Source organism: Chaetodon trifascialis, chromosome 12, assembly GCF_039877785.1.
Source record: "Chaetodon trifascialis isolate fChaTrf1 chromosome 12, fChaTrf1.hap1, whole genome shotgun sequence".
Classification (NCBI taxonomy): domain Eukaryota; kingdom Metazoa; phylum Chordata; class Actinopteri; order Chaetodontiformes; family Chaetodontidae; genus Chaetodon; species Chaetodon trifascialis.
The window spans coordinates 7599354-7620901 of NC_092067.1; the positions used below are offsets into that span (position 1 = coordinate 7599354).

Consider the following 21548-nt stretch of genomic DNA (forward strand, 5'->3'; position numbering starts at 1 on the left):
GGTTACTAAAATGACCAGCAATCATGGACAAAAACACGTAGAGTCACATCTTTACAGAACACTTTATTTACATGGCCCTTCACAGTGTAAAATAGAAACTTTATTCATGGAAATAATTACAAAAAGGCCGTTTTCCACTGAACATTCTCTTTAAATAGTACTCTAGGGTTATTTACATCTTTACAGTGTATTCAAAATACTCTTTTGGTAGCGGCCTCTTCACAAACAAAGACAAGTATGGCAGATTTTGGTCCCTGTCCAAGGAGGGAGGGAACAGAAGAGGGCTGCCCTCTGAATCAGAAATCAACTCTTGACTTCTAGACCTTAATTCAGATTATTTGTGTATATTTGAGAAAATTGAACAGACCTGACAAAAAAAAAAAAGAATAAAGAAAATAAAATAAAAAAAGACTACAACAAAGGTAGTTTTTCTTTTAAATTATATTAAATAAACATTCTCAAATTTACACAAGTGCATTCACGGTTAAGTGACAAGAAGTTGGTTTGAGATTCATGGCGAGGAGGAGTTGGGGAGGCGGGATAAGTTATTTGGCAGCGACCAGCATGTTGGGACAAGCTGGCATCCGAGCCCTCAGCTCATCAGCAATCCAGGGGACAACGGTTTGTGTTGCATATCAGCTGTTTCAGGCTAAAATAAAGATAAAAATGGGTAAAAGTAGCTCCAATGTTATTGCTGAGTATGATGCATTAGTGTTAGTTCCTGAGCTTTTTGTCCCTGTATTTCAACATTTGTAACCAATGATGCTGCATCATTCAAAAGGATTTTACTTTGTGTCGGTGTCTCTGGAAAACTGAATTGCTAAAGACACAGGCTTTTTAAGTGTGCCATCTCCAGGCGTAATGAAAACTGTGGATCAGTTCCCCCCAAGGGGAAACAAATATTATTCATTCTTAAGTTACTATTTCGTTAATATCAATTGTCAGTCTGGTAGGTGAACCACAAGTTGACAAATTAAGGTTTGACGTGACCCAAAAGTTGACAAATTCAATGCTTGAGCCAAGTCATACCCATTTAAGAGCACAACAGTGGAGTGCTTCAGTTAGTGGAGTGTAGAAAGTAAATTTCAACAGTCGAACACGACAGACTCTCATCCTCCCACACGACAAAACGCCAAGAAAAAGTCGAACACCTCACAAGAAGGGAAAAGTGAACGAATGAAAAGGCAATGAGGGAAGAAAAAGTGTTTCATGAGCATCTCCACTGGATCCTGTCTGACCCTGAGTTGGCTGAAAACGCGCACACACACATGCACACACGCACACACACACACAACCTGAACCCACCCTACACTGTCGGTCCATCACATCATGACAAATTGAACATAACTGAACACAACATCCAGGCGCAGGCTGCCATGTGTTCCTCTCAAGAAAAGTCCTGCACTACCTTGTTTACTCCATCTTCTTTGTCATTTAAAAAGAAGAGCATCAAATCAGGGGAGGAGAATAATCAAGGGGAATGCTCAAATATTCTCCTTGTGGAGGAAAATACTTCACCTTTAGCAATAAAATGCCTCCTCACTGGCCCTTTCAGATATCTGAAAAATGCTCTCTGTGTGCAAACCAACACGACCATCAACAATGTTGAGATAATGAAGAGTCCGCTGAAGAGGGGATCGTTTGAGGGCTGGATGCAGTCTTGTCTCGTCTCCACAGGGGCCCCAGTACATGAGGGGTGGTTTAGCAGGATGTGGAGGGTTGTCGGGTTCATTATCAGTGAGTTCGGTTTGGGAATGAGCCGGTCTCAGAGTGTGTCCACGTGGTTCATGTTATTGGATCTGTTGTGGATCTCTTCCAGGAAGTTTTCCAGCTGCTCGATGAGAACGCGCTTCTTGAACCTTTTGCATTGGACAAAAGATAAGAGCCAATGTTATGGTTTGTACTCTGTTACAACGAAGTCAATTAAAAGCAACATTTTAGGTGTTTTCATAATTAGATTTTCTTCCTGTCAGGAACAGATGCTGATATTTTGCTGGTGATCACAGCACAGTGAAGGACATAAAATTGCTCTAAAGAGGGCTCAGCTCTGTACCTGGCCGCCTCTTTGATGATGTTTTGGAGAAAGATGAGTCGGGTGTCCAGTGTGCCCTGGATCTGCTTCAGGAGGAGGAAGATCTTCTCATAGTCTGAAACGGAAAAAGCAATGACTTTCAAAGACTTGATTACTGCTGTGCTTCTAGGATATCTGAAGTCCTCAGTGCAGTTCTCATTAACATCCCTTCACAGAAAATGTCTGATTATCAAGGTGATCCGTTCTACGGCTGCAAATAATGACTGTTTCTAGTGTGGATTTATCTCTTGATTATTTATTTGAATTAATTTTTGTTTAATAAAGTAGTTTTTTTTTTTTTTTTTTAGTCTGCTAACCAACTACCCAGTTGGTATTAGTTTTGTCTTAGAAAGAAATCACTGAATTTTTTGAGGTAATTATATAGAAGCAATGCCTTCATTATATCATTTTTTCCACCCATTTACTCTATGTTGTAACTGTAAAATGCACAATTTATCAGCTGCCTTAGTTTCCATCCTTAAAGGATGTTTATTTGTTATGCATTATTTTTCATTATTCATGGTTTAAAGCATGGATACAGTATAATCCTATGTACCAGAACTCACATGAAACATTAGTTTTAGTTACTAGTTTTATAGATAGTGGAGGCTGTTTCTTGTATTTTGCCCACCCCACCCATAGCCTGTGATTGGCTACATACGTCTGCCAGGTTTTCTGATCTCCTTGGTGATGAGTGCCCTCAGCTCGTTGTTGACCTTTGTCGTCTCGGTGTGAATGTGCTTCTTCAGAGCTGCAGGAGACAGGTAGCGAGGCGGCTGGTCCTCCACTAGCACCATCTCCGCTCCTCCCTCGCACCCCGGGGGCAACTCGCCTGCCTGGGGTTGCCCGTTTTCGTCCTCGTCCCTGTGCCGGAGGTCCTGGGGGTCTGCAGATGTGTGGTTCCCCTGGTAGTCGGCAGGCCTCGAGGGATGATCCACCTCCGAGTCGGAGCCGCTGTCTGAGCCATAGTGGTTCTGATCCAGGTGGTTGATGATCAGGTCTGTTTCAGGGGCTCCGTCATTCATGTCCATGTCTGCAGATTCAAAAAACAAACAAGAAACCCCCCCCCAAACATTTATTTATCACATCATGCAGGATAGAAGGTAGGAACGTGAAAGATTCCCACGTTCATGACTTGCAAGCGTTCATGTTATCAGACAACTCCAGACGGTTGTAAGTTTGAGGAGTTGGTTGTGTGAGAGTTCATTACTGTAAACGACTGACTGTGGTTGACATGGACCATGTTTGTTTGCTTTTTCTGTTTTTTTTTCATTTCTGTATTGTTTGTGCTCAGATAAAACCACAGATTTTAGAAAAATTTGTTAATTTTGATTGGATGTTGACATGAACAACATTTACAGTTAGGAAATTATGGCAAACCACAATATGACATGACTGAGGCATAACAACAAGACAATATGAAGTTACATCAACTACTAATACTAATAAAAGTAATACATTGTTTTTATAGCTTGATCATTTTTTATAGACAAATGTCAAGACGTCTCTGTGTCTGCTGACCCAATTATGAATCCTTTCTTTATTCATTCTGTCTCTCATGAGTCCTCCCACTTTATCGAGGAGCAATATTAAAGTACTCTTAAAGGTGATCAGGAGTTTTTGCGCACTAGCAGCACTATGAAGCAATGTTTTTCAGAGAGATTGCCCAGTTTGCTTGCTGTGTGTACATAAACATGGACGTGTGATGCAATCCACATTCCTGCCAGTGGTTTCACATTATTGCAGTGAGGAATGGATCAATGCGCCAACAAAGGCGAGACGAAAGAGGAAGGAGCTTAAGGGACAGTGGAGAGTCAGATTTTCACGCTGCAGGCTGTTATACTGTGTGTCACTGCTGAAATCAGTGAAGAGCCTAACCCTGAGTGATTCAGAAGAACTGTGTCAGCACAAATGGCCTCAATTCCAAAGTCACGGAATGTTACAAGCAGTCAAAAATGTGGTGATTGAATCATAAAAGTTAGCATTTCGGTTAGTAAGATGTGTTATGCATGTCAACATTTTAATAGAAAGTGCACCTGTTGTTGGTCGAGGGCTGGCAGGAGGTGTGACTGGAGGGGTGTAGGCCCTGCCCAGACGCAGCAGAGGCGACATGCAGCGACGTCTCTTGGGTCCTCCGCCCGGCATGTTGTTGCTGTCTCCTGGTCTCTTCCCCTTGTTCTGAGGGCCGGTCACAAACTCATCTGCCTCGTCAATCATCATGCCCTGAGAGAGGAGTGAGGGAGATGGTCAATTTACATGTTTCTGTCACTCATGACAGGGGATGAGGGTGAGGGTTAATATGAGTCGGTGGGACTGACCTTCTTGTCTAGTTTGAAGGGGTTGCCGAATGTGTGGAGACGTTTTGGCTGCTCAGGGTCTGCGTCTCGAAGGGGTTGAGGAGCAGCTTTGAGGAAGTCTTGGTAGTTGCCCATCTGGGCTATTGGCACGCTGTGGAGCTGGTCTGGACAGGCGACAGGGAAATTCACCAACATGGAGAGTAGTGTTGCACAGAATACCACAATTTAGTTACTTAATATAGTTCAACATCAGAATTTGCCAAAGTTTGGTATAGTTGTAGGTCAAATGTGTGCCTGATGTAAGTGATACAGGATGAAATATGTAATTTGTCTGAATCTCCACTTGGTGGTAGTATTGGAGAAGTTTTCAAGTCAGGCACGTGTGTGGTTTGTGGTCAGGGGACATGCACCTGTGCATTCATCCCTGTTGGTACAGAGTGAGCCTCAGCTGAGCAGGAGAAGCAATGCCTCTGCCTCAACATGTCTGCTACTGACATCCACAGTGTGTCATCTTCAGACATAACACCTCCACGCCCTGTGCTGGTAAACCAAATAGGCTGCCAGAGTCTGTTGTGGGACTACTTTGCCTGAAAAGCTGGCGCTAATGGTGAACCCACGACATAATGAAACCTGTATTCAAAACAACTATAAAACAGTGTCATGCAAGGGGGGAAACTTTTCAATCCTCACCAAGCATCTCACTGACAGACACCAAGACCTCTCCAAGGAGTCCTAAAACAATCAGGTTAGCAAATAAGCTAGCTGGCTAGCCAGCTGCTAGGTTGGTGACGTGCTACTGAATTATATGAGATACATAGTGAATCAGTGGAATAAAGTGTCAATGTAAAGCCTGCCCTGTGTGGTAACTAGCATGACAAGCACACTGGAAAATGTGATTTCCTAAACAACAAACATATTCACCTACAGTTATTTGGGGGTCTCATTTTGCCCCCTTTTAAAATGGATAATTAGCTTAATAGCATAGGGCTACTAGCTATATGTCACTTCTACAATGCGGTGGGGCTCCATTTGTGTCAGACAAAGTGGCCAAAAAAGAACACTCCCACCACAAATTGAGCGAACACAACACTGCCCATAGCGAACATAATGGCCCTGGCTTAAAACTGTGATTATGTTGATGGAGTAGTGTTTAAGTGGAAATGGCCTGTTTGTAGAGTCATGGTTTGTCCTTTTGGAACAATTCATAGGCACTGTGCAGGGGAGGTCTTTAATACATAACATGGTCAAAATACCATTACTAAACACACCATCAGCTAAGCCAAAGACAGGATGATGATTTCTGATCTATTAGGTATTGAGTACTGTGATACTAAACTTGGTATTGGTATCAAAGTCTATCATGTTATCATGGCAGCACTCATGGGGGGAGAATTTTCCACACTTTAAAACACTTTCCACTCCAAAAGAGTAACTTAATGACAGCTGAAAAACTTCCTTTTTATTGACTTTTAGTCAGCAGTTGAAGTGTTCACCCTGGCATCAGTTATGGGTGCGGTCACAGGAACAACAGACAGGATTTATGACCAAACCCAACAGTGGGCGTGGGCGTTGCACAGTGACTTACCTGAGTCCTGCCCTCTGAGGTTACAGACGCTGGTGTTAAGCAGGTTCCTCCTCATTCGGCTGAGCTGGTCTAACAGGTGGCTGCGAGGGATGTCGTAGGGATTCCTAAAGCTCTGTGGCTTCAGGCCCTGGTGAGGACACAACACAGAGGTGAGGGATTGCTGTTAAATATGGCCCTCCTTCATGTCAGGAAAGATGGTTGTTTTCTGGTGAAATACTGCTGCACTTTGGCCATAACAGAGTGGATATACAGTGGACACAGTCTGAGAGAGATGGCCATTTTTCAAATGCCAAATCCCTCAAGCACCCAAAAAAACTACATAAAGCATCTCAATAAAGGAGGATTGCTGGATGGAAAACCAGGAAGGCAGTGAAAGCCTGAGCAGAAAGTGAAGGAGTAAACGTGAAATTTGAACAAGGAACTGCTCTTAAGTGGAACATTAGGAAATGAAGCTCAGTACAGACACTGTCATCATGATTGAATAACTATTGTTTATGACAGCCGTGCATCCTCAGAAAAAAAGTTGTGGAACTGTTAATAACAATCCAAACTGACCTTGTTGAGCAGAGCCAGGTGAAAGCCCTGGAACTCTTTGGGGTTGAGCTCCATGGGCAGAGTCGGAGCCTCTCCTGTGAGACTCTGCAGCTGCTGGATGAAGTCCCTGCGCTGGGCCAGAGATATACCTCCCCCTCGCCAACGCACCTTGATGCCGGACTCTGGTGGCGGCTTCTTACCAATCGAGGCAATCATGCGGTCATACTCGATTTTTGACTGGAAAAGTGAGCAAAGCAGAAATTTGACTGGGTGCATTTTGAATGAAGTTCTGTACAATTTCTTACTTGATGTAAAAGACAATACAAATAACATGCACACTAGGAGTAGGGTATCATTTTTCGATGCCAGGGATCAATGTGATATTGACAACACAACAGCCCTGCTTCTAACCTGTTGGCTGAGCTTCTTCAGGTAGGAGACCACGCTGTAACTCAGGCCATACTCCAAGTTATCGGCCAGCAGGTTTGGTGCTCCCATGATTCTCAGAGCCTTTCTCAGGGACTGTGGAAAGAACACAACAATAAGACCGGTGCAGCATCACTTGTGATCTTCGCATGTCAATCAAATGGAGAAAAAAAAAAGAAAGGCTGAAAAATCCACCAACCCCAATATAATATGGAGGCATGGTCTTCAGGTAGTTCTCAAAGGACTGCCGCCATTTGATGGTAGGCTTGAACTTGTGCACTTTGATCAAGTCGTCTGCATTAAGCAAGAAAAGAAAGAAGTATAGGCTGAAAAAGGCCATCCATCTGCAACATGTACGTTATAAAACAAACATAACAAAAACTCCTGTAATAAATTCACAAAATATACAAGAGTGCTATTTCACACTTTTCAGTGATTAATTCCATTTTCTCAAGCCTTTCCAAAACAATAATGAATTTATTATCTTAACAGACAGCGATTCTCTTCCTACAGTAACACAGATGACCATGTATATTTACAGGTGTTGAGGAATGTGGAGGAAATGCAGAACACAAAGAGCATGACATCACCCAGAACCAAAGTACAAAAGACTGCTTCCTCTTTATAAAATGAATAAATATATAAATGTATAAACCAGGAGTAATGATGTCACAGGAGCACATACAAAAAAAGACCACATGTGACATGGACCATCAGTCTTACCCAGAAGTGGCAAAAGCACAGGGTAGTTGTAGGGCATCACAAACAGGTTGACACAGTTCAGGGCCGTGCTGGCCTTTAAGTAGCCAAACGGCTGGCCCAGATCACTGTACTTGGCACTGTTACACACAAACACCTAAAAGACAGAGAGACAATCAGTGAACATGCGGTGACATTATTAGAACACTTTAGCCAGCACCCGAGAACATATGACATGCAGATATTTTGGTTAAGTTTGTTTTTGTTAACTGGGTCAATGAGCTGCAGCTTCACTGGAATATCACCATGATCGGGATCTGTACCTGAGCCACGTCAGTGCAGTAACATCACTATCAGTGGTTGGCGCATATATCTAAGAGAAGTATGAACCCATTCTCTAAAAAGAAGACTGCACTCTCAACACTCCCTCTGTGATTTTTAAGCTAATGTTTTCTCCTCAACTAACCTCTGTCACACATTCAATCTGGCAAAGTAGGACAGGGCCTATGATAGCCGTGCATTCCTTATTGTAATATTAAGTAAGCATTTCCATTTATGGAAAATGACCTGATGTACTTACTCCCAGCTAGCCCTTCAGCTGCTAAAATTAGCATGTTAGCATAGCTTGAGTTAGCATGTTAACATCCTTTTTTTTTTTTTTTTTTTTTTTAAAACATCTGATTATTAAAATGCTGACTTTTAGCCTAGAACATTTTATATGTTTGTACACTATAATAAAAGTAATGCACACAGAGCACAGAGACACAGTCTCCATGAACACACAGCAAATGTGGTGGAACATCTGATCTTGCACTGACTACATCACTGCTCATATCCAGCTGTGTGACAGAATTCAGTGGATTCCAGCTTTGGTGTTGAGGTCCTTCCCTCACAGTGTTTGTTATTTTGTGTTGTGTTTGTGACGGTGCCGTACCTGCCAGCAGGTGTGAGGGGACTTCCTCTCCAATATGTACTGTGTGAGGGGCGAGGGCTCCAGCTCATACTTGTCGAAGGGCACCTTATCTATCACCATGGGCTCCGCATCCAGACAAGAGAAACGAACATGGGGGTGGGCTGAGCGCGGGGGCTGGGTGGGGAAGGATATAGTGCATGTTGCATCACATAAACATTCTGATATTCAACATCCAATTATATAGCTGGTAGTACCAGAAGTTACAGTATAATAGTAATATACTGCACATTGTGTTGACATTGATTTCACTGACATTCTGAAAAAAACATTTCCATAAAAATAAGAGCGCAAGTTTTGATAGAACATAACATAATGTTTTGCTTACGTGTTACAAATTACGTTACTGTGGTTTGTTTTGTCACAATTTTTTAAGCTGAAAGTCTTAGAAATTAAGTTTTGTACAACTTTTCATCCTTTGGTTTTACTGTTTAATCTGTTTTTATGATATGAAGATTTAAGTAAATTCAAAATGCCAAAAGACAGGAAACACACTACATATGCTGTATCCATCAGTTATACACTCACGTCAGTTGTGAATATTCTACACACCTGATGAAAGGGAACATTTAGTCACTCGTGCTGCAGCCTTCCTATACTGTACTTTTATTGTTATATTGTCCAATATACGTGGCCTCATCTAATTCTGTTTTATTGCCTTTACTACTTCCTGTTTGCTCTGTTATTATTGAATGAACTGTCTGATGTTTTATGTTGTGTGTCCATGTAACCAAACAAAGTTTTTATGCCAGTCTATTTTCCATTATGGCATCTGTTATAAGTGGACTTCTTTTGGATGCAAATATTTTTAAAAAATTAGATATAAAGATCTTTTCTTTGAAGTTTTGTATAACTTTCTGATTGTTCTGCTGACAGTTTCTGTCATGAGTAAAGCTGTTAGCCTAATGTCCAAGATATGAATGCAACAAACTTAACAAACACCTCAAAGGGTATCACAGTATGTCATTCCAATGTTTTCAGTTAAATATTTCTATCGATTCTTGCCACTGTTTCTTACCAGCGTTGGAGAGTTCTGGTCCGGCCAGAAGGCTTCAGGGATGGGCCAGTGCCCGATGGGGACACCAGTTTTAGGGTTGGGCCTGACATAAATCAGCTTGTGACAACAATGCCAAGGCTGTACGCCGGACTTCAACGCCTCAGCTGGAGCATCTGGACAGACACATACAGCACAGAGAAAGCTGACTTCACAGGTAAACAACCATCAGCAGGGTGTGCACGGGACGAAAAACACAAGAAAAATTACTTTGATAAACTCTAACAGTGTGTGGGCAGTTAAAACGCGAAGGTGGAGGTTTAAACAGTGAAATCCAGCAGCTGCTTGTGAACATCAGTAAAGAATAGTGAGTGGGAGACAACAAACAGAATCTCTGCTAATCAGACAGATGCAGTGCAGCAGTTGTTAAAATGGCCTTTCAGAAGCAGAGTCAGGAATAGACTGCAAACACATGTGTCTCTTACCCTCTAAAGGAGGAGGGTCGGGCCCAGTCTTCTCAAAGTTTATCACCACTCCACTCTGGATTTTCTGCACCAGAGACTCCAGACATTGATTCAACATACGCTGAGAGAACACACTGTAAGAACGTCCTGCAACACACATACACACATGGAAATATATATATATATATATAAATGTGACGAAATTAAACACTGCTCGGGGGCTGGAGTTCAGTTGCTTTTAACTGAATATGAATGAAATCTGAATGCACTTTTTAAAGCAGAATCCTTTCAAATCTAGTTCGGTTAAGCTTTCAAAGGGTTTAAGTTGCATGCATTCATTTTTTGGGGCCACTAGGGGGCAGTGGAATCAGCCGAAAGAACAACACTGGTCAAATTGGTCAAGTTGAAGTTGTTCTAACAAACGTGTGAAGGTGTTAACATTGTCATCAGAACACATCCATCTGGACTCACATTAATGGCCACCTGGTGTATGTAAGTCCAGAATTCACCCTCTTTTCAGCTCCACCACCACCTGAGAAAAACATCTGGCTCTGCTGAGGGCCCCACTATGTTCACCAGCTAGTCGCTAGCTTTGTGTGCCGTTTGGTCCTGGTTAGGCTGTGTGCAGAGTGTTTATCAGAGCTTGATGGTTGAAAACAGCTGTCTGCTGCAGCTGGAATGGGGTTAAGACTGAATCACATGAGCCATAAAAATAAAATATTGAACTACAAGAGGCTGGCGGACTCCGTGGAGCTGAGGGGAAGTACAGAGATGTGTGATAATAGTCTGTGGCTTTGTCAACACAAACAACCACTTTCACATTACGGGTAGTCAGAGCCGCTGATCTTCATATCTATGCTTTCATTCACTGAATGTGTGGTAACTGGTCATAACTGGTGCAGTGAGGGCTACGTGCTGTGTAAAATGTCTATATTGTGGAAATTAAGTTGTGACAGCAAAGACAAAAAGATTCTATTTTAGTGAAAAAGTAGTACGCTAACCTGGAATTAAAGAAATCTGTATTTTAAGCAGAAATTCTGAGAATCATTTTGACATTTATCTGTGTATTTATCTGGTGTATCTGAACCTCCACCCAAAGTGAGTCGAATCAAGACTTTCTGCTCAGTGCCTGACTCAAAGTGTAACAAGTACATTTAAGCAACTTAAACTCAGATCCAAAATGGTGGCAACTTTCAGAAGTCCAAAACATAACCATGAATTCATCCTGAAAATACTCCTGGTATAAGCACACAATACCAACTGAACTAGAGTACTCTTATTGAGTTTAAAACACTGCAGTGTTTGACTATAGGTACTGTGTAATTTCAAGTGCTCTGCTTAACACTGGACTCATCTTTATGGTGTTGTATCAGTCACTGCGCTTACTAGAATTTACAATCATTCAAAAAGGCACATTTGCATGAAATTCATCTGTAAAGTTTATTTGTCACAGCATCCGTCAGGGCAGCAGTGGCCACATGAATCAGACGCACTGTTTCACACAGCTACAACTGATTAGCCTAATTCAGCCTTCTGGCCATTTACCACCTCCAACTTCACCTCTAATGACCTTGTTATGCACCCATTCACTCGCTCATTTCAATAGGCCGTGGCTTTGTGTCAGGTCTGCCATCAGCAGTAATGGACAGGCAGGCAGCATGTACTGTAGATTGTCAGTGACAATGGAGCTGTGTCATGTTCTGCATTCAGCACCACTGACTGCTACATAGAGCTTTGGTGTGGTGTGCTCTGCTCTGTCTGTGTGTGTGTGTGTGTGTTAATCTTAACCTGCCATCAGCATCATTCTAGTGTGTTCTTCCTGCCAGCTGCTTCCACAACCAGGCAGCATGAGAACTGGAGACAGGAGGGATAAAAGTCTACATCCATAAGTGGATGTTCTTTAACACTGGTAGGTAGACAGTCAGGGTTTGGCTTATTCTAAAGCCGGATCAAAATCACTGGCCTGAAAGTATCTTGACGGGCCTGTGAGTGGGGAGAAAATCAGTACCAATCCCAAACCAGGTGGGAAAACCTGGGCTTTCTAACCTTAATCAATAATTACTCCTGAAGTGCACTTGAGCAAAGCACTTAACCCCTCCACAGCTCCAGCAGACTTGCTCAGCGCGTAAAACAAGAACACACCATGTTTGTACTGGGTTGATCAGCTCCCGCTGGCAAACCTGTAAACACAGGTACCTCTGAACGTTGAGCAAGCCGGTGCTGAGACAGAGCTCTGGGCTGTCCCTCGCTGGAGTGAAAAACGGCTGTCAAGGCAAGCTTTCTCTCTATCATAAAAACACCCCCATTATTCTCCTCTTTCTTTGTATTGATAGGGATGATTCATCAGCTGAGCTACGGAAAGCATTTAACAAATAGCTATTTTGATCTAGTGTTATAAATACTTTGAGCTTGTCCCAGCATGTTCCACCAGGCTCTGCTGCACAAATTAGGCTTGTGCCCCTCCCGAGAGGAATGTGTCTATGATGTTTCTCCAAAATAAAGTTATCCTGACATCCATTTACATACAAGTGGCTGTAAAAAATAAAAGAACTTATGGTAACAATAACTAGTAACATGGATATTCTGGTGTCCAGATGATCAAAGTACTTGTTTAATTGTGATTCAGGTTAGCCAGCTGTCTGTAAAAAGGTAAGAATGACAGTAGCCTGACTGACTTTTATTTCTCTTGCAGGTTATAATTACATAGACTTGATTAATACTCTATAAAAGCTGCAGAAACAAAGGCCTCTAATCTAGTAATGTACATTACGTGAATTGGGTTCTTAATTTCTGGACTATCTTGTAGTATTTTTTGAAAATGTATGGCCTCCATGCTGGATCTGGTTCCTATGCGGGCAGGGCATATTTGTTTTTAAGATATAATAATAAAAAAAAAAGATTATTATCACTGGTTTAACTGCTGCAACTATATAATTATCAAAATGTCCTTCTGTGTTTGGAGTTTGACGTAATAAACTCAAAGGATGCTGAGAACAAATCCATGATGCTTTTAGCTTTTTACTCACTTGACTATCCAAAAACACTGACGCGATTTACCAATTTGACTTGTAACAGACAGTTTAAATAAGGAATGGTCAAGCACCAAAAACACTGGCTCCTACAATTCCCATAATGCAACATCATAGCATGCTTCATTGAACCTTCCCTGCCTGTTCAACATCATCGTCTTTTTAACTCCATTCCCCCAGTCAAATATTTGAAGTCTAAAGCCTTCGCAAGATACCTTGGATATTTTCACACTTGACTTTACTTGAATTGTATTCACAGGCTGAGTCGACTCCCCATGACGGATGTGAAAAATCGGTGGGGTGCCCCTTTAAGCAACGCACTCTACAAACATACATTATACAGTAACCAAATGCCAGTTTGTACTCTGACCACCTACCTCCAGTGACCTCACACATGGGGGTGATTGGAGAATCGTCAGGCGGGACGCCACCGAGGGGTTCGGGCTCCACTGAAGCGTTGCCGGGGATGCGCAGCACCAGAGCGAACAGACGTTGGTCCCAGCGGAAGGGCTCCTTGGTCAGCTCACTACCTGGCAGCGGGGTGGTCAGAGGCAGATGGAGCTGGACGGTGGAGGGGAACAGAGTGAACCATGGATCATAAGTAGAGGCGATGGCTGAGTGTTGGTTTGGGTTGATATGATAATATTTATATACGAGAGATGACAGACCCCAGTTGGTAGAGATTTAGCTATACTGTTTATACCTTGGTAGCTCTCCCTGTAATATCGCTGACTGTTAAAGACTAAAATCAGTGGCCAGGATGTTTTATGGGAATGCTGATACAGTACCATGATTTATCATTAATGGCATTATACAAAAACAGATATTCCCTATTGGTTATCTTATCTAAAGACTGTTCAAATGAAACTGAATTGAAAATGCACTACATCTAGGATATACTGCTAGTACAATGTAAAATTAAACAGCACGACAGAAGATTTAATCTATATTGCTCACTCCTTGTCTGGGTTGTCATCATATAAACAAAAGCAGGTCAAAGGTGGGTAATTCAACAATAATTAACTCCTCAAAACATTTTACAGTGTTGATGCCAGGCTTCTCCCCATTAGGCCGCTCCACAAATACAGATTCTGATTCCCATAAATTTTCTTTTGAGACATTTCTTAGGCAGCGCAGACTTTTAAATAACTGTCAGAAGAGCTGCAATTAAAGTCAAACCTCCTCACCAAACATCACTTAGTAATTTGTGCCCAGTTTGAACAAGCACAAGGCTGGAATTATCACAGAAGCCATAAATTAGACTGGCTGCAGAATCAAGGATTTCATTGTATGTGTTTGACCTCCATGAGTTTTGCTTCTCATACCACAAAACTGACTATACGGCCTAACAGAGTCTTCTCCAACTCACAGGGAGTAGCAGCACCGATACTCAACATGGATGACAGATGACAGCTTATGATGGGCCATTAAACACTAACACTTTAAAGACAGAGGATTCCTCAAAACACAGGCAGAGTCATCAAAAATAAAAATCACTGTTTGAGTCAATTAAGTGAAAAAACTCTGTGTGTGTCCTGAAATGGAAATATTTGCTGGTTTACTGGGATTTTATGATAGTAAGGCAGTTTGAAGAAGTAATAGATGCTTGTGCTAAAGGGAACATGTCTGTATGGTTGTGCGATCAGACAGGCTGCTGAGTTGTCGTCCAACCAAGCAGGAAGCCCTTCTGATTGGACATTTTGGCTGACCTCGTCTTGGACTCCGCCGCTGCTGGTCAACTTGTTGCCATCACTGATGGCAATGATGATGGCAGGCTCAAGGAAAAAGGGATTCCTCCCCTGCAAGAGAGAGAGAGAGAGAGAGAGAGAGAGAGAGAGAGAGAGAGAGAGAGAGAGAGAGAGAGAGAGAGAGAAACTCACGATTAAATTTAATACTAAACCACTAGAGCAAACAGAAGTAATGTGTCAAAGCAAAAAGAGCAAAGAACATTTACAGAAGCCAACAGCAAAATTCATACTGAAATTTAGCAGCTATATATTTATAGCACTTGAAAGTGTGTGGCATAAATGAGCACATATAACGTATCATTATATTGATAACTTACAGGGGATCTATTTTAAGTGAGTGGGCATGTGAAAGAGAGAGCCTTAACTCAAAGTAATAATAAAAAAAACAGTAAGAGGACAGTCTTTAGCTCAGAGTGACTGTATCTAGACATCTGAGAGCACTAGCAGTCTGTATCTGCAGTGTATGTTCACTCCATCCTCCAGTGGCAGAGTACATTACCTGAGGATCTTTGTGAAACCTCTTTTCTGCTAGATCCCACAATATTTCATGACACCAGCACTCAACACTGATAGAATGAAACTGGAGCAGCACTGCATTCATCACTATGCATCAGCCCTGTGGGATCTCCACAGAGGCTACAACATAACTTGGTGTAAAACCTCAACGCAGCCCAAGTCCTGTCAGCAAACAGTCTGCACAGTGGACCTCACTGCAGACTCGTACAGAGACTTCATAAAGGCCATCCTGTTCTGACAGAGGCGCAATTATTAATGGACGTGGACCCGCTCAGTTTGGACTCTACCTGTAGGCTGTGGCTTCTGCTGAATGATGGATCTGTCCACTTTCACAAACAGCCCTAAGTAAACAGAGCAGGATACCACCAAGATCCACTGTACTGTAGGTATCCATGACAACCTGGCAATTTTTTTTTTGCCCTCACCCAAAATCCCTTTATGATATCAAACTCTTCTTTAGCATGCTAATGAGTTGGCGATGAGGCTAAGTTGCCAGACGAGTGATGATTTCATCCGTGTCACATCAGCCCCCTTAGCTTTTACTGTTGCTATGCAAGGCTTACAAAAAAAAGAAAAAGAAAAAAGAAATACAGCTATTCAAATTAGGTTTTTGGACATCACATGAGTCCATACTGACAGGCAGCTCTGCTCCTGTAATCATGTCCACTCCAGTCTGACAGGTCAGTGTGCTGTCACATGTGGAGCTGAAACAACAGGTCAACCAATCAATCAACAGAAAAATAATCAACCGACTATTTTGATACTCAATTAAGTCAAATGTCAAACAAAAAGGCACAAACATTGTGGAGTTGTGTGGAGTCTGCTGTTCTCTGTCACGTGTGATAACAAAATGAAAACCTTTAGACTTACTGACATACAAAACGAGCAAGGTTACGACCAAATGATGAAATGCAAAATGAACCAAGACCTAAATCAGTGATGAAAATAATGAGCAACTGCAGCCCCAATCATCTGTATTGACTTCACGGGCAGGTCGTCCATGCGGTCAGCCACAGTCAAATCCATCCGAAACGACAGGATCTCTGGTGTGCTGACACAATGCCAGACTGCGATCCATTAGAGCCCTGTTTATCACCACCGCTGACACGTTAACTTACGACCACACATCACTGGACAGATCATTTCCTTGCTGTCATCCTTTCCTTCATTGCTGTCTTCATGAAACTGTGATCAGTGTCAGGATTACCCGCTGGCTGGCTCCCTCACTACCTCCATACTCTTCTCCATCTCCCAGAGGAGAGTCATCTCAGATGCGTGGCAACCTGGAGGGTTCTTTGTTACTGTAGAGAGAAGCACTCCAGGGCAATATTAACTCCCCCACAGCCTTACTCCCCTTCGTCTTCTCCCTCTCTACCTCTCTACTCCACTGAACGTCTTACACATCACAAACACAAGGGTGAAAAATCAAAGCCGACTTCTCTTTATGAATCAAATCGGGGGAAAAAGCGTATAAGATCGAATTATCATACAGGATGCTTCAAACACAAAGCCAACTGAGCTCCAGCTGCATTACTTTGGTTTGGCTTTGATTTACAGATGCTGAAGCAAACGGAGACAGAGACCACGGACACAAAGCGTGTGCAGTCATCAGAGCGCTGATGAAACCTCAAAGAGCTGCACCTGAAAAGCTTTCAGACGACTCTGTCCAAGTTCAGAGGAAATTTGGTTTATCACTAACATGCACAGCCCATATCCTGCTTTAATCAAATGGCCATGGGCACTGATAAGACAGGTTATTGGGTTTCCCACTATCAATATTTGTATATATATGTGACTCTTGCAAAAACTGGTTAACCTTCACTTAAAAGAAAAGTAACAAAATGAAACATGACCACGGAGAACAGCTCAGAGGAGGTGTGACGCACTGCTGCAGAACAACAATTAATCAATTAGTGAACAGACTGAACACGGTTCAAGAGAAAATCCCTTACATTGATCACTTATTTATCAAGCAAAGGTGCATTTCCAACTTCTCAAATGTGAGGATTTGCTGCTTTTTTTTTAAGTTTGACGTGACTGAACTAAATCTCTTTGGATTTTGGAGTGTTTGTCGCACAAAAGCATTAATATGAAAACATCACATTGGACTATAGGAAACTGATTTACATTTTCCATTATTACATTATAAAGACTAAATGACAATTTTACAGATAATGACAGAGTGACCAATAATAATTGTTAGTTGCAGCTATTTAACAATGGTCATACCACTGTTTCTGAAAGGACATAATGAACAGAATACACTAATTATAACACTGGTTATGATCAGACTGGGTATAGAGGGCAGTCTGCCATTTATCCTGACACTGAGCTGTTGTCAGATCTGAAAAGGCACAGAGGACAGAACTGGTCATTAAATTAGAAATCCAGTCAACCAGTCATTAGAGGTCACCGGTAACTGGCGCAGGACACAGTAGCCTTGACCTCAGCATGTGCTGTTGGTGTTCACAGAAATGTCCATATTGCTTCTGCCAGCGTGACAGCGTGGATGGCATTTGATATTCAAACTCCCAGTGTCTAACATGCATTATGTATGCTGTGTGTATGCATTACTCTGCATGGTAGGCATCTTCCATCTTCCAGGAAACACTAGTTAATCATTCACTATAGTTCCCACCCTCCCGACTTACCTCCACACTGAGCAACGGACGTCCAGATTCTGAATAACCACAAGTATAAAGACTCAGCCAGCAGTCAAAGTGGGTATGGACAAGACTTTAAAATTTATAATAATAATAATATCTGTTCCTCGGGCCGAAAACTGCATCTCATTGCCAGACACTGGACAGAAGACAGGAAACTCTTACAGGGGGATGAGATACATTGACCGCGAGCTGTTTTCTGTTTGTTTTTTTCTTTCTAATGAGAATAAATCAGGATAGAGCCACTCTGGTTTCAGAAAGTACCTCCCTAAACTGGAAATTTGACCACAGACATGAACTGGTGAGGTCATTAGGCGGCACTTTTTGGAGCTGGGCCAGTCATATCGAATTAGTTACAAACTTTGCGGGCTCACTGACGCTCCGTTTGGCATATTCAGTCCCAGTTAATTTTATGTGAATGCAGGCTTCCAGCTGTGAATTAGGCTGGCTCTGCTGTTCAGCTGGAGGAGAGACTTCTTTCAAATTCACAAATTAAAATGGAGTTGTGCAACACAATGCAAATAACATCTATGAGTCTGACATCATAAAACCTTTTCTTGAATATCCTCACATGCATGATTTTTGTAAACGGAATATTTAAATAACCTTCTTGTGAGATTACTCCCTTTTGCTGTAGATTTGAATTAAAAAAAAAAAGAACCCCAGTTGCAGAACTTTACAATCAAAGTAAATCTCTGCAACACAACAGACATTTCAGTAAAATACAAAAAAAATGTCTTTCTCACAAAAAGCTTGAGGATCTGCTTACCAAGGCACAGACGGCTGCAGAGTTTCAACTCAAAGTACCATAGAGAGTTTAAAGGTCCTCTGGCAAGCAGGAAACACCCAGTTATCATTTTCTTTATGTCCACCTAAAAAATGATGCAGTCTAAAACAAGAGCGCAGCACTAAATCATACCTTAAAGAAGGCTGTGATGTCCAGTTTTTATTGAAGGCTGTTTCAGAGAGGTCAGATTCACCTTTGTGATCATTTCAGAAGCTGTACTGTACTGAGAGGTGTTTCACATATTTTGTCCAATCCATTTAAGCCAATGAAGGCTGACTCAATATTCAAAACATCTCTCAGATAACACAATTTTGCAGTAGCGCCAGCTTCAACATAAAGGAGAAATAACACTTCTGCAAAACAGTTTCAGCCAAACTGAACATTATGACCCTCCAAATGGCAGCAGATCTATTGTATAGGAGTACGTTAGTTTTAGGTAGGTGTACCTAATAAAATACCAACTTGGGTGCATATCTGCACAGACTTCATTAACTATTTATCCCTCTAAGGCTGTAAGAGATCCTCAAATTTTAAAGACATCACAGACTTCTAGGGGTTTAATGTTTCAACGTTAATTTACAGCTCTAATCTCTACACATTGTAAAATATTAGCATGAAGCAATCAGTGATTTAGAGTGGCAGTGGCAGTATGTCATAAAAAGTCACTAGATCAATGGTGAAATCAATAAAAGGCACTGAGGTGAAAACATTAAGTTGTTCCTGTCTTTTTTTCCCTCTTTGTTGCTGTTATGTCTGCATCATGAGCACATGACTGAAAGTGTGTGGGGTCACAGTGTGCAGGTGGTTGATGCTTGTAAGACTGGGGATAGGGGAAGGGAAGTATGGGTTGGGTGAAGGGGGTCTGTGGGGGCACACAGCACCTTGTCATAACACTTAATAACCCTGATTTCTTCTCTGCCTCATCAGTGCTACATACCTGTCCATAGTTGTCTATCCCAGTCACTAATCTATTGAGATTGAGTAAATCAAAAGCGGTCCTCAAGGACTGGCCAATAGTTGTGAGTCCGGTTGCTTGGAGGTTCCTCAGCTCTGTCATGAATGTGGCGTGGCTCTCTTTCCATCCAGCCTGTCAGACAAAAACAAACAATACAGATGGTTAACAACACGTCTAAACATGGAGAACTTGTGACCACCAGGCAACTTTTACAGAAGTCAATGGTTAACTTGCTTGTTTTATAGTGAGTCTTAACTGATAAACACATATAGGTCGCTTCCTCTCTATCAAGCCAATAAACTGACAGCACTGCAGCCAAGAGCCTGATCTGCTTCCACCGGGCTGCTGCGGCCAGCCTGGATCATCAGCGACAAAGTGGCAAAGTCGCATTGTGCGCCGTGACTAAAAGTGGCAATTTGGTCTAAACAAGTAAAGTAAGCTAGTCTGTCACCCCTTCTCCTCCTCCTCCTCCTCCCCCTCCTCCTCCTCCCCCCCAGATATCACCTCGCTGTATAAATAACACCCAGAGTTCCTTGCTGCTCACACTGAAACAAAATGTCGGCCATGTTTTAAAAGGGGTATGAAAGCTTCTCCTGAAGATTTTCTCTACACAATTGATGTAGTGCTCACAACGTGGTGGAGCGATGGAGGGACAGTCAATCTGCGCAATGTAAAGCTGGACATGACCCGAAAACAAACTCTACCTTTATCCCGTACGGAACGTCTTCAAAATTTACCAACATATACCGGTCCCCTCGGCTCGCCGGATCTCTGCCTCTGAGCTGTGGAAATAGTAGAGAATTATTTACGGTTATCGAGAGATCATGTTTGACAGGCGAGCTTGCAACAGTACAATGATGATCTGAACCGCAATCCCGCTCTGGATCTCCCAATATTAATGTGTCCCGTGGTTACAGTACCTTCATAAAAGTCTCAACAGCGCCTTTTGCTATGTCCAGATAGGTAGTGCCCAGATGGGTGCGCTGGTTCATTGAAGCGGACGTGTCTATCAGAAAAAGTAAAACGGGCATTGTGATGGTAATGACACGTTCTGCATGGACTTGGTGTCAGTACAACCGGCCAAAACGCAAAAAAAATCTTTTGTTCTCCTGCCGCCTGTATCACCTCTCAGCTAGCTAGCTAGCTGGCTAACTGTCTGTCTCACACATTCTTTCAAAAAAGTGTAAGAATAGTGAGTGTAGAAGCCCTTTCCGGGCAAACTAAACTAAAAACCTCAAACCCTAGGGGCAGGTTATTGATTCACGAGGGATTTTGATAATTTTTACTATATTTTGCAAATATTCCTAAGTTTCATAGTAACAAAGTTCCCCCTCATAGTGTGTCCCTGCTTCTCCCTACACTGAATGCGCTGTGCCTTCTCCACTGGTTTTAACCTAAGCTCCGTGCTTGACCCCGCCTTCCAAGCGGTCCTTTGGGGTCACGTGTACGTATACTCACTCCTCATTGGGTGTCTGAAGCCCCTCATTACCATATCCAAATTAGGCCAAAGCTGAGCGTCTCATGCGCATGCTTGCTTGCCCGAGAGGCAGGAATGCGAGGAAAATATTCTGTACATGCGTTATCTGTTAAAGAATGCTATAGATGTGGCGACGCGCTGTTTCTCGGAGCATTATTCTATTTGTTTTAGCAGATATTATGCAGGGATGGGCCTGTGTCTGACCCCAGAGCTGATTACATAATCAACATTTACTTCATCCTATGCACGGGCGTGGGCTACTGTGAAAGACAACCCATGAAGACTATAGAGACAAAACTGAAGGCAAAGATGGACAATATCAAACAAAAGCAG

General features: G+C 42.3%; 1 protein-coding gene across 1 annotated transcript; it reads right to left on the bottom strand.

Moving 5' to 3' along the window:
* Positions 1 to 44: 44 nt before the first annotated feature.
* ints6 (integrator complex subunit 6) lies at positions 45 to 21100 on the bottom strand. Its single transcript, XM_070976307.1, has 18 exons — positions 20659 to 21100; positions 20443 to 20520; positions 19721 to 19870; positions 14779 to 14868; positions 13447 to 13630; positions 10062 to 10187; positions 9601 to 9752; positions 8547 to 8699; positions 7637 to 7769; positions 7113 to 7207; positions 6899 to 7009; positions 6509 to 6724; positions 5954 to 6080; positions 4390 to 4532; positions 4108 to 4294; positions 2733 to 3104; positions 2054 to 2147; positions 45 to 1859 (listed from the first exon to the last, which is right to left on the bottom strand). Exons 1-18 carry the CDS (start codon positions 20767 to 20769, stop codon positions 1766 to 1768), a joined length of 2616 nt encoding a protein of 871 aa, XP_070832408.1. The 5' UTR covers positions 20770 to 21100; the 3' UTR covers positions 45 to 1765.
* Between the last annotated feature and the right edge of the window lie 448 nt (positions 21101 to 21548).